At 41.4% G+C, this 10,856-nt stretch overlaps 1 protein-coding gene across 1 annotated transcript in view; it reads right to left on the bottom strand.

The window, feature by feature from the left end:
• Positions 1–65: 65 nt before the first annotated feature.
• The window catches only part of LOC131953055 (activated Cdc42 kinase-like), a 45,898-nt gene continuing 35,107 nt past the window's right edge, over positions 66–10,856 (bottom strand). The window contains exons 12-17 of the mRNA XM_059316069.1: positions 9,486–9,621; positions 9,126–9,249; positions 8,631–8,882; positions 4,985–8,307; positions 2,549–2,600; positions 66–1,793 (exon numbers count right to left, since the gene is read on the bottom strand). Of these exons, the coding sequence (XP_059172052.1) occupies positions 1,542–1,793; positions 2,549–2,600; positions 4,985–8,307; positions 8,631–8,882; positions 9,126–9,249; positions 9,486–9,621 (4,139 nt within the window). The 3' untranslated portion in view covers positions 66–1,541. The remainder of the gene's footprint in view (positions 1,794–2,548; positions 2,601–4,984; positions 8,308–8,630; positions 8,883–9,125; positions 9,250–9,485; positions 9,622–10,856) is intronic.

The following is a 10,856-nucleotide window of genomic DNA, read 5'->3' as shown; positions in this document are numbered from 1 at the left end:
TTGATTTATTACTAACAGTTCCAATAGTTTCCAACAAAAAAAAAAGATTTGAAAACAGGTAAAAATTGAAATTTGGTAAATACTGTGTTTTATTACAGCAGTTGTTTAATACAAAATGTGATGATACACAATATTTTTAAAAAAAGTTTTCAACCAGTTTTTTTTTTCAAAAGAAAACGAATTATCCCAATGAAATGAGTTACTCTGTATCATATATAAGTTAGCAATGGTTATGAAACAACTATACTGAACAAAACTTTATTTTCTTGTACAAGGCAAATTAGGTGGTCATAAAACAAGAACTAATTTACACATAAAAATGAACGAATCGTAATGACCTAATTAAAATAAAATTAATTTTACAACATGCAAGACCACAATATCACGGCCAAGACAAAAAAAGAAAAAAAAAAAGCCAAAATTTAAACTTAAATTTGGACTTTGCAAAGAACACATGAAAGGAACAAAGGTAATAACCAGCACCATGACAGTACAATCTGGCATGTTGACATTGCTGGTCAAGTCGTGGAACAGAATGATCCAATTGTTTTATATACCTAGTACATGACAACAAACGTATCCAATTCAAAGTGGTCATTTCTAAAAATAAAACAATTTATGTGCAATGTGGTGTAGTAATATGAATTATGTTTCATGTAAATGCTGATTAGGAAAAAAATCAATAATTTTAAGAAAAGAAAAAAATGCAATGAATTATCAATTCCATTTTACCCAACAAATGATCTTGCTTTAACAAGACTTATTTCCAAAGAAAAATGTTGATTTCATTACAAACTGCCTAGAACAATGACTGCACTATTGAAATCTTCCAGAAGGAGAGACTGTACATGGATATGTTAGATCAACATCACAGCCTCGCACATAAAAAAAAAAAAATTTAAACTCCTTTTAAATATTTCTCAATAAATAATGTTTTAAAAAGTAGAAATCTTAAAAAGTTGGCCTCAATAAAATTTGCTTTCAACGCATGCTACAGCAGAGGAAGAACCTGAATGGAGAATAAATATCAGATCAGGGGGCACAACCCCAGCTAGTGTCCATCACATCCAAGTGGTGTCACGGTTAAAAAAAAACCTTTGTACATCATCCGCCAACCTCAACTTACCTAGATGAACAGACTACACCTTTAAACAAAGAGCATACTTTAAAAACAAAAATCAGCACATTCATTGTTGCTGGGCCTTCTACCAGTTCATCTTGAATCAGGCAAAAAGATATGTAACTTTAATGCTGCTTGGATTAGTTGATTGTTAATGTTTTTTTTTTGTACTCCACATGTTGAGAAAAAGTATTGTCCAAAAAGAAGTAAAAAATAAAAATTTGAGCAATAACCATTATGACTGTTTGGTAGTTTAAAAAAATGTGTAGGATGAACAAAATAAAATGCCCACAACATTAATGACAACACAAGAAACAACCAGGGTGTTTGGAGGGTAACTGGCTATTTACAGACTACTGTCTTCTGGGCAACTGTCTATTTACACACTAATGAGCTCTGGGCAACCGTTCTATTTACACAACTATTTCTGGGCTGCTTGTAGTGATGGCACTGGCATGAGTAAAGGCTGCACAGAGGAGGGTCCCTTGGAGATGTCAAGAAGTCTGTCGGCCGCCCGCTGGAGGTCCCAGTTGCATGAGGTCAAGGCCAGCTTACAGGTGCGGACGTCAGCCAGGCCCAGGGATAAGAGATGCTTGAGCTGGAGGTACTTGGTGGCCTTGTTGACATCCCAGCCAGTGCCCTCCAGTGCTGTAGTGCATTCCTCCACAGATACCTGCACGTAGTAGGGACAGGTGGCTGTTAGTGGCAGCTGGACATTTTATCAAAGGTTCTTTTGTACAAGCATGACATATTTTAACAATAATCTTTTGTACAAGCATGACATATTTTAACAATGATCTTTTGTACAAGCATGACATATTTTAACAATGATCTTTTGTACAAGCATGACATATTTTAACAATGATCTTTTGTACAAGCATGACATATTTTAACAATGTTCTTTTGTACAAGCATGGCATATTTTAACAATGTTCTTTTGTAAAAGCATGGCATATTTTAACAATGTTCTTTCTATGACATTTTACCACAATAATTCTTACCACTATTAATATACATCCAAACTTACAAATCAAAACATGTAGGCCTACAGAATTATTCTCTTGTTAGCGATAAAAAAAAAAAAGTAAAAAAAGTTCCTTTTTCAAACCTGACAGTCTATAGAGCAAGTGAAGTAGAGTTCACTTGTTTCTGTGACCTCGGCATATGAAGAGATAGTGTGGTCAGCACTATGCCCAGCCACCTTTACTTTCCCTAATGTGAGTTAGGTCCCCATCTGAGTTGGGTGAACTCAGGGACGGTTTACTGACTTGAACCCGGATTCGAACTCAAGACTTATGGGTTAGCAGTTCAGCTCTCTACAGCTAGACCACTCCGTCTTGTTAGGGATAGACCTGACATTATTTAATCATATAAATATACACCCTACTATGTGCGGAAAGGAGAAAGTGGGTAGAACCAATGGCCTACCTGATTATCAAATGTTCGGAGCAACTGTTCTACCTCTTGGCAATTCTTCTGCCTGGAAAATAAAATTTGATCCACTATTAAAATAAAAACCACTGGTATTAGTTATAGTATAGCTTGTAATTAAACTTTCGTCAGGCTTTAAAGAAATTCATCCCCAGAGCGTTCCAGATACATTTTTACATCAACTGACCAAATAGAAAATAAACCTTGTTTTTTTTATTATTCAAATTTTTACAGGAATTGTTTTTTTTAAAATAAATATTTAAAAAATCAGCTCTGGTGAAGGCCCTAATAAAGATTTAAAGACAAAAAAATAAGTCAAGCTAAATTAATGCAACAGTAAATCAATAAATAAAATATCGCATTAGTAAAACATACTAAGAGTATATGGTGTCAGTTACCTGATCCTACATACATTTGTTTCATTAACATACACAATTCAAAGTAGCTCAAAGCAGATTCTAACAAGTTTAATCACTTGCCTCCCTTTGTCAAATCACAACCTTAGCCTTCCAGTGTCAGATACAAAAATAACAACTTACCTGCCTGCTCTCCCTTTATCTCAACTTTCCTTAACAAGCACAGAGAGAAAAAGGAGTTAAGGGGGGTAAGTAAGAAGGGAGAAAACCAGGCATGATCGAGTTAATGAATTTAAATGAACATTGAAATGATTTGGAAATTAAAAAAGAAATAATTTCACACTCAGAAGCACAGTCTTAATGTATGCATTTGGCTAAATAAAATCTAGACTCACAAGGGAGGGAAAAAAGGTAGGGTTAAGCAAGTCCTATCTAAGTATGCACAGTGCTATATGGACTACAGAATGAAGGGAGACTACTTGTACAGTTATTACTCATAGTAAATACAGTACATTAACAGGATAATATTTTATAAATGTAAATAATGTTCAGTATTTAATGTTTATATTTATAGGTATGAAAAAAATAAACAATATGAAAAAAAAGTCCAATATTTTCAAAAAAAGTTCAGAATAATTGTGATCAACTTATAGCATGAGTTCTAGTTTAAAGCCCAACACAGGTGAAAGTCACAGGTGTAAAAAAAAAATCCACAGAATGGCACAAACAACTATGGCAGACAAAAGGTGACAAAATGTGTAAACACATCACTAAAAGTGAACACTGACTTGGTGATACCATTCATGTGACAATGTTGCTGCTGGTAAATGCAATCATGTGTAAAATATTCTTCAAAATCCTGGGGCAACTAGGTGACACTAGACAACATTCATGTAACCATTGTCATGTATACATTACTGGGAGAGGCTATGACATATGGCAACTAACATTAAGCCACATAAACAAATGGGGGGGGGGGGTGACCATATAGTGAATGGCAACAAACTTTTTAAACAAATAAGGGTGGGCAGGCTACAACATATCGCACTTAACTTGAGTCGCATAAATTTTTTAGAAGTAACCAAATAACAAAAAAAAAAGCTTTATAAAATTAGTTAAATTAGCTTATCTTTAAAGGATGTTTAGTTTATAATCAACCAGAAAATGTGTGTGAATTCTCTAAATTTGAACATTATTTTGGTGTCAGTCTAGGAGCAGTTTAAAGCACAACCAGAACAGCTTTAACTCAACACATTTTTTTTGTAACACAGCTAGAAAAACATAGCTCAAAACAACAACTAGAAACTCATGCTAAAAAAAAAAAACAAAGAGAATCTGCTTTGATGTACCTGAATCAGATGTTAACCTTAACATGCAACTCACACTTGATTACATGGAGGAAACAAAAAATCTAGCATGCAAATATGTGAAGGTAGGATTCTACTGGATATTTAAACAAGGAGGCATTCAGTGATTTGTGGGCAATAAGCTTGCTTCAAGTGCACAACACTTTATTGTGAGGATACATCATATGATTACAAACATTCCAGTAAAATCCTAACTTGTTTAAGCAATAAAAAAAAAAAAACAACAAAAAACTAAATGAAACAAAATTTGTAGTGAGTGTAAGCAACTAAGCCATCACATTAATCTGAGAAATGAAACAACAATCATGAAAGCAAAGCACACCCCAGATCATTATAGAGCAACCTGGCCAAGAAGAAACTTTCAAATCAGTCACTTTCTTTTATAAGTACTACTAATATTTTGTTTCACATCTTTTGAAGTTTTATTTTTTCTTAGCCAGGTCAGTAATTTTACTCTTGAAGGTTGGTAAAGTTAAATATTAGAAAAAAAAAATGGATAAAAATAAAGTGATGAATTGTTTGGGGCAAGAATAATTGAACATCCTTTCGTTATTGTGCCGAGCACAAAAGATGAATGCATACACATAGGTGTGAGTGTGTGTGTTATAAATAGTAATTGAGAAAAAAAAGACAAGAATAGCTATAAATAGAACGGTCTAGTCTACTGCTGAGCATGAGTAGGGAGAGCAGGTTGTAGGCTGGTCTATTACCTATCCATGGCAAATTGTCGCAAATCTTCATAGCTGACACTGGAGGCATTTGTGTTGGTGGTGAACATGAGGGGGGAAACATCCGAGCTGCTGCCGGTGGTGGAGGCGTGCGGCTGCGTGTGTGCTGCTGCTGCTACAGGCTGTACTGGGGGTGACAGGGCTGCTTCACTGCTGCTTGTGGAGGCTGTTATACAGGGAAACTTAAAGAACAGGGGCTGGCTGCTGGTGCCAGATTTGGCTGGTCTCTGATGGTTTCTAGGGGGGAGGGGCAGAGGCTCTTTTACTGGTGCTGGTTTCTGGGAATTATGGGATGCTACATGGTTTGAACTGTGGCTGTGTTGTGTGCGGGGGGACGGTGGCGGCGGAGCTGTGTTTTGTTTAACGTCTGATGTATGGTAGGGAGAGATCTGCTGACTAGAACCGCTGCTGATAGGGTGGAAGGGGGTCTGTGAATAGGGGTGGGGGAAAGATGGCGCTTCATCAAAGAAGGCGTCGTCATCATCACAACTGTGTGTGATGTAACGAAAGACTCTGTGAGGGGAGGGAGAGTGACTGGACGGTGACGTGTCACTGGCTGACCGGCCTCTGGGAGGGTCAGGGAATGATGCATGTGAGTTGTAAGGATGGATGGACGCTGAGTTGTGGGAAATACTGCGAGTGACCTTAGGTTTCTGGAGGTCAAGGCCAAGCTTCTCTCTGTATGATGGGGTGGGGGGAGCAGGGGGGAGATCAGCTGGCGGACTTTGGTCATCAAAATAAGGACGGGGCAAGTAGGCAGGAAGGTGCTGACCATAAGTGTGACTAATACTTCTATGGAAAACTTTAGGGTGATGTCCTCGCTCTGAGGAGGAGTGGTGAGATTTGTTTCTGTGAGGGAATGAGGGTGAGAGAGGGGAGGGGCTGGTGAACGTGGCTGACCATGAGTGCTTGTTGTTGGCCAAGGATGAGAGGGAGACGTGCGTGGGTTCATCCATGATGGTCAGGTCAGCTGCGGAGGGCAGGTCAACGTGTAAGGGCAGGTGGGGGGAGTGGGGGTCCAGCAGCATGTGGGTAGGCTCACAGCTGGCCACCTGTGTCTCTGATGCGGAGATGTCGTAGGCTGGGGGGAGGGAGACGGGGAAATGCTCATGCTTGGGGGTAAAATGGTGGGAGGGGTATGGTTGAGGGTTAGAATCTTGCCTGTGGGGCGTGGAATGCTGGTGAACAAAACCTGAGTGAGTGGGTGAGCTATGTTTGGCTGGGTGGGGGGACTTGGCTTTGTTCAACCCCTGCTCAGCTCTGGAATGTTGCTTAGCATCAGTAGATTGTGAAGGGGAAATAACTAGCGGGTATTTTCTCTCCCGGGGCCGTGAATTAAGGGGAGTTCTGCCAGGTTGGGGATTTCTAGGGGGCAAGGCTGGCGCCTCACCACTGTCACTGTTAAAACTACAGCTCCGCCTTAGGTTGAGGTGTGAGGGTGGGGTTTGTTTCTCTGGGTCCTCACTCAACGAGTGGCTAATCCTAGGGGGTAGTTTAGGAGGGGAGTCTCTGTTTAGGGGGGGAGTGGGGGGTGTAGGGTTTGGCTGTGAACAAGTGACATACACCTCCGCAGGGAGGTCACTGGTCACTACAACACCTCCAGGTGCATCCTGGCACTTGGCGGAAACCTCTCCCTCAGATTTCTGATTCTCCATTAAAGAACCGGTCAGTTTGTCCAGTTCCAGACTCAGCTGAGCAGCAGCAGCACCGTCCTTGTCCTTCTCACACACAGCAGGCTGCGCACAGCTCTTTGTCTCAAGGCTTTGCTTAGCATCCGCTAGACTCCTAGAAATATCAGTAGAGAAATGAAGGTGGGGCACGCGAAGGATCGATGTCCCTCGCACTAGGTTACCTGCTGTGCCTCGTCCAGCTGTCCGGATGGGGATGGCTCCGCCCCTTAACATACGGAGAGGATTAGTATCCACTTCTTCAGATCCAGCATCACCACCAGCATTTTCATCCACATCCACAGTGGATGTGCGACCTGGAATTCCTTGAGGTTCACGTGCAGATGATCTGATTCTAGACGTGGTGACCACAGCTGCGGAATCCCCTTCTCCCGACAAGTTTTTCTGATGATCCATGTGCCTGTTGAGCCTGCGTTCACGCAGCTTGTTCATAATTTCCTGCGGGGAAGGCTCGCTCAGGTCCTCCTCAAACAGCGACGACGTCTGTTTTTTGTTGAAAGAGTCTTTGCGCTCAATGGAAGCAGCAGATGATACCTGGGCTCTGGGCTCCGAGTCTCGGCTCAGCTTGCTACCATTAGAAGAGCACTCACTCTGCTCCCAGTCAGGCCTGTGGTCAGACGTCTCCGAGTTGTTATCTGACCGGTCTAGCGATGACCTCTGAGACGAGCGAGCGGAAGAGCGGTCAAAAGACGTGGACGCTTTGTCCGAAGCTTCATCTCTTAGACTGCTAGCATCATCCACTCTGACAATCTCTATAGTGCGCTTCAGCTCTTCCCTCTCTCTCTCCTTGGAGTCCCGCGAGGCTGGCACTGGGATGTGGCTCTCTATCCGCCTCTCCCCCTTGGGCGGGATGTCAGGTGAGGCTGGAGCGTTCTGTCGCACAGTTGGCTCCACCCTCTGGATCTCTGGCCGTGGCTTGGGGACGGGGATCTCAGACTTTTTACTGGTGTCCACCTTGACTGGCCTGGGCGCCGGCACTGGTGCCACACTCTGGGCTGGTTTAGACAGGCTGCCAGAGGTCGGCCGAGTGGCGGGGATGGGGGGTGGACTTGAGACTGCCGCCCCAGGTGAGGGGGAGGATGGCTTATCATTGACGTAAGTCCTAGAGGAGCTAGAACTGGGTTTTGAATCTTTGATAAGATCTGGCTCAAACCAAGCGTTTGCTTCCAGATCTTGTGAAGATTTGGATGAAGCGCCAGAGCTTCTAGATTGTGACACTTCTCTTTTAAAGTCCTCAGACTCTGAATAGGTCTGCTTGCTCAAAGAATTGGATTCTTTGAATGAACCTTTCTCCACCAGCATGTTATAAGCTTGTTGGGCCTCAGGGCTCACGTCATCATCAATACTCCCTTTGTTCTCCAAATCATCAGAAAATGTTCGTTTATGCTCAACTTTGGGGCTGCGCTTGATAGAGTTCTTCAGACGTGACATGATACCATGTGACTCCTCCGCGAAGAAATTTTTATCTGCGTCAGCCGGACTGGTGGGGGGAGATTGGGAGTCATTCAGTCGACCTGAGGTCAGTTCCCTGGCTCGAGCTAAAGAAAACTCCAGCACTTTTTCTTCCGAGGCCGACATAGGCTTTACTTTGGCTTGCTTTCTCTCTTTAGGTGGCTCCTGTAAAGTTGATAAAGTTCTTCAACAATCATGCACAGAGGATAAAAACTGATTAAATAGAAGGTATGGGGGTTACAACACACAGTGGAATATCTTGTTATAGAGTTGAGTACATTATCCCAATGCTAACAGTCAAATCTAAATATAGTTTTCTTTTTACAAGCAATATTATACTGATACATAGCTCTAATTTACATGTTAACTAATGATATAGTTTAATTTTTTTTTAAATTTACTTAATATTTTTTCCCAAAGCAGAGCGAGAGTAGCTAACTTATGTTACAAAAGGGAGAGCACTAGAGAGATAATGTATGTGTATTTACCACCCGGGGAGGATGGGAGGGTAGTGGAGGTATTGAGGAGGATGACGAGGAGGAAGAGGACTTCCTGCTCTCCTGGTGTACGGGCGCTGCTGGCGCGCTCAGGGTGGCGTTGTGTCTCAGATCTGTCTCAAATGTCTTGCTGCTCTGGTTGGCTGTTGGTGTTGTCTCATTGCTGGAGGTCACCAGCTTTTCTTTCTCGTCCAGGGCTTTGAGAACTTCATCCATGAAAGATGGGCCGAAATCAAACGAAGTCTTCAGATACAAAAATATAAAAAATTGATAAGTTTTCACAAAAAAAAAAAACCTTGAAAAAAAATCACAAATGAAATTTTCAAGAAAAATAAAAAATTTTACAAAATTAGAAATCAAATAAGCACCCAAAACAAAATTAGAAAAATAATAAGACATAAAAAAAACCCCTTCAAATTGGAAAAAATTAAAAAAAAAATTATTGAAAAGATCATTAATTAAATCCCAGAGAGCTAATCTACTCACTCCCAAATCTGGCATCTTGAAGTCAGAAAACAAGGAATCATCTTCCACGTCCAGGTAGGAGGGGCTCTCTCTCCCATCCAGGGACTGCATTGTGGACTGACTGTTGAGGGACTCACGGCTCATCCTGTGGGGACAGACAATGGCTCTAGTTACAGCTGGACAAGTTGTGTTACTGCCTTTCTATATGAACATCTTAGATAAATCTATCCCACACCATAAAAGTATGTCAACAAGTTTTCTGTTGTGCTTATGAGAACCAAACGAACACAACACTGACATACCAAAATTGACCACGACCAGACATACCATCACTGACAACAACCACTGACATACCCAAACAGACCATAACCACTGACTTACCAAGACTGACCATATCCATTCCTCTCTTTATCCAAAAACTCCTCAGAGTTTGTGGATCTAATGAGCCCATTATGGTCTGGACTGTCCTGGTTGTGTGGGATGGATGACATTGATGAGCCCCTGCTTGCAGTTACTGCTGAACCAAGGCAATCATTTAGTAAACACACATGTAAGTGACAGGCATGGTATAACATACAAATCAATATAATATACTCTATATAATAGTTTCGCTGTCTGTGTATCTATGTATCTGTGTATCTATGTATCTGACAAGAACGCTCTAGAGAAAACACAAGCAATTTAAAAACTTTCACAGTGAAACGAAAACGAAATATGACGTCACATTTAGCATATAGTAAAAAATAATCTCAAGCCGGAGAGTGCACACAGTAATATGACGTCATTGATTCTCGAGTAAACATTGAATAAAAAGGCAATTTTGTCTAATCTAAGTGGTTTGCGTGAAGAGTTTCTTTCATACGATTCTTCGGGTAGGGGCGAAGCCCCACCCCCGCGTAAGAACGTCTGAGCACCCCCCCCATCTCAACTCAAAAGAAATGTCTTCATCGATACTCTATAATAAAATTACCGCCTAATTAATGTGTGTAATCTAAAAAGTGGTTTTCTTGCAATTTCTTTAATGCAATTCTTCGAGTAGTGGCTAAGCGCAACACCAGTGTTTCTTTCAGACTTTTTCCTCCCCGGAGGGGGGAACTTTTTCTAATCTAAAAAGTGTTTAGCGTGCAGTTTTTTTTTTCAAGCATCTCTTCCGGTAGGGGCGAAGCCCCGCCCAGATTCTTCCTTTAGTTTGTATGATCTACAAATGCGACCAGTGTTTCTTTCAGACTTTTTCCTCCCCGGAGAGGGGTGGGGGTACTTGAAATTTTCGGGGCGGGGGTAGAATTTTCTGGGAGGGGGCGGACACTGGAAAAAGTATATAATTATATTTCGTTGAATGGGACGGTAGACATGTTTTGGAGTGCGTGTGTGTGTGTGGGGGGGACGGGGGGGGGGGGGGGGGGACAAAAGCCCCTCCTTCCAAGTAGAGTTGCCTGAAAGAAACTCTAAATGCGACTTTTGTTATGAATGAGATTAGGTGCATGGTTTAGGGATATGCCTTTGACTATATTTTTGTATAAATTAAAGTACCGAGAAAATAGACAGCACTATCAACCTAGCGCCCGTTGTATCCTTCCTCAATGGGCCATTTTTCTCGTACAGATATAATAGTGTATACACAGATGAAGTAGAGTTCATCTGTTTATCTGATGTAGGCCTATGAGTGGACTGTATAATAGAAGAATGCCCAGCCACATCTACTTTACCCGACTCTAATCAGGTACTTGGCTCAGAATTGAGTCAGGCCTGTTC

This window comes from Physella acuta, unplaced genomic scaffold, assembly GCF_028476545.2.
Source record: "Physella acuta isolate Inbredline_101_S28 unplaced genomic scaffold, ASM2847654v3 ptg000903l, whole genome shotgun sequence".
In the NCBI taxonomy this organism is placed as follows: domain Eukaryota; kingdom Metazoa; phylum Mollusca; class Gastropoda; family Physidae; genus Physella; species Physella acuta.
The sequence above is the reverse complement of the archived record's forward strand: the minus strand, read 5'-3'. Positions and strand labels throughout refer to the sequence as shown.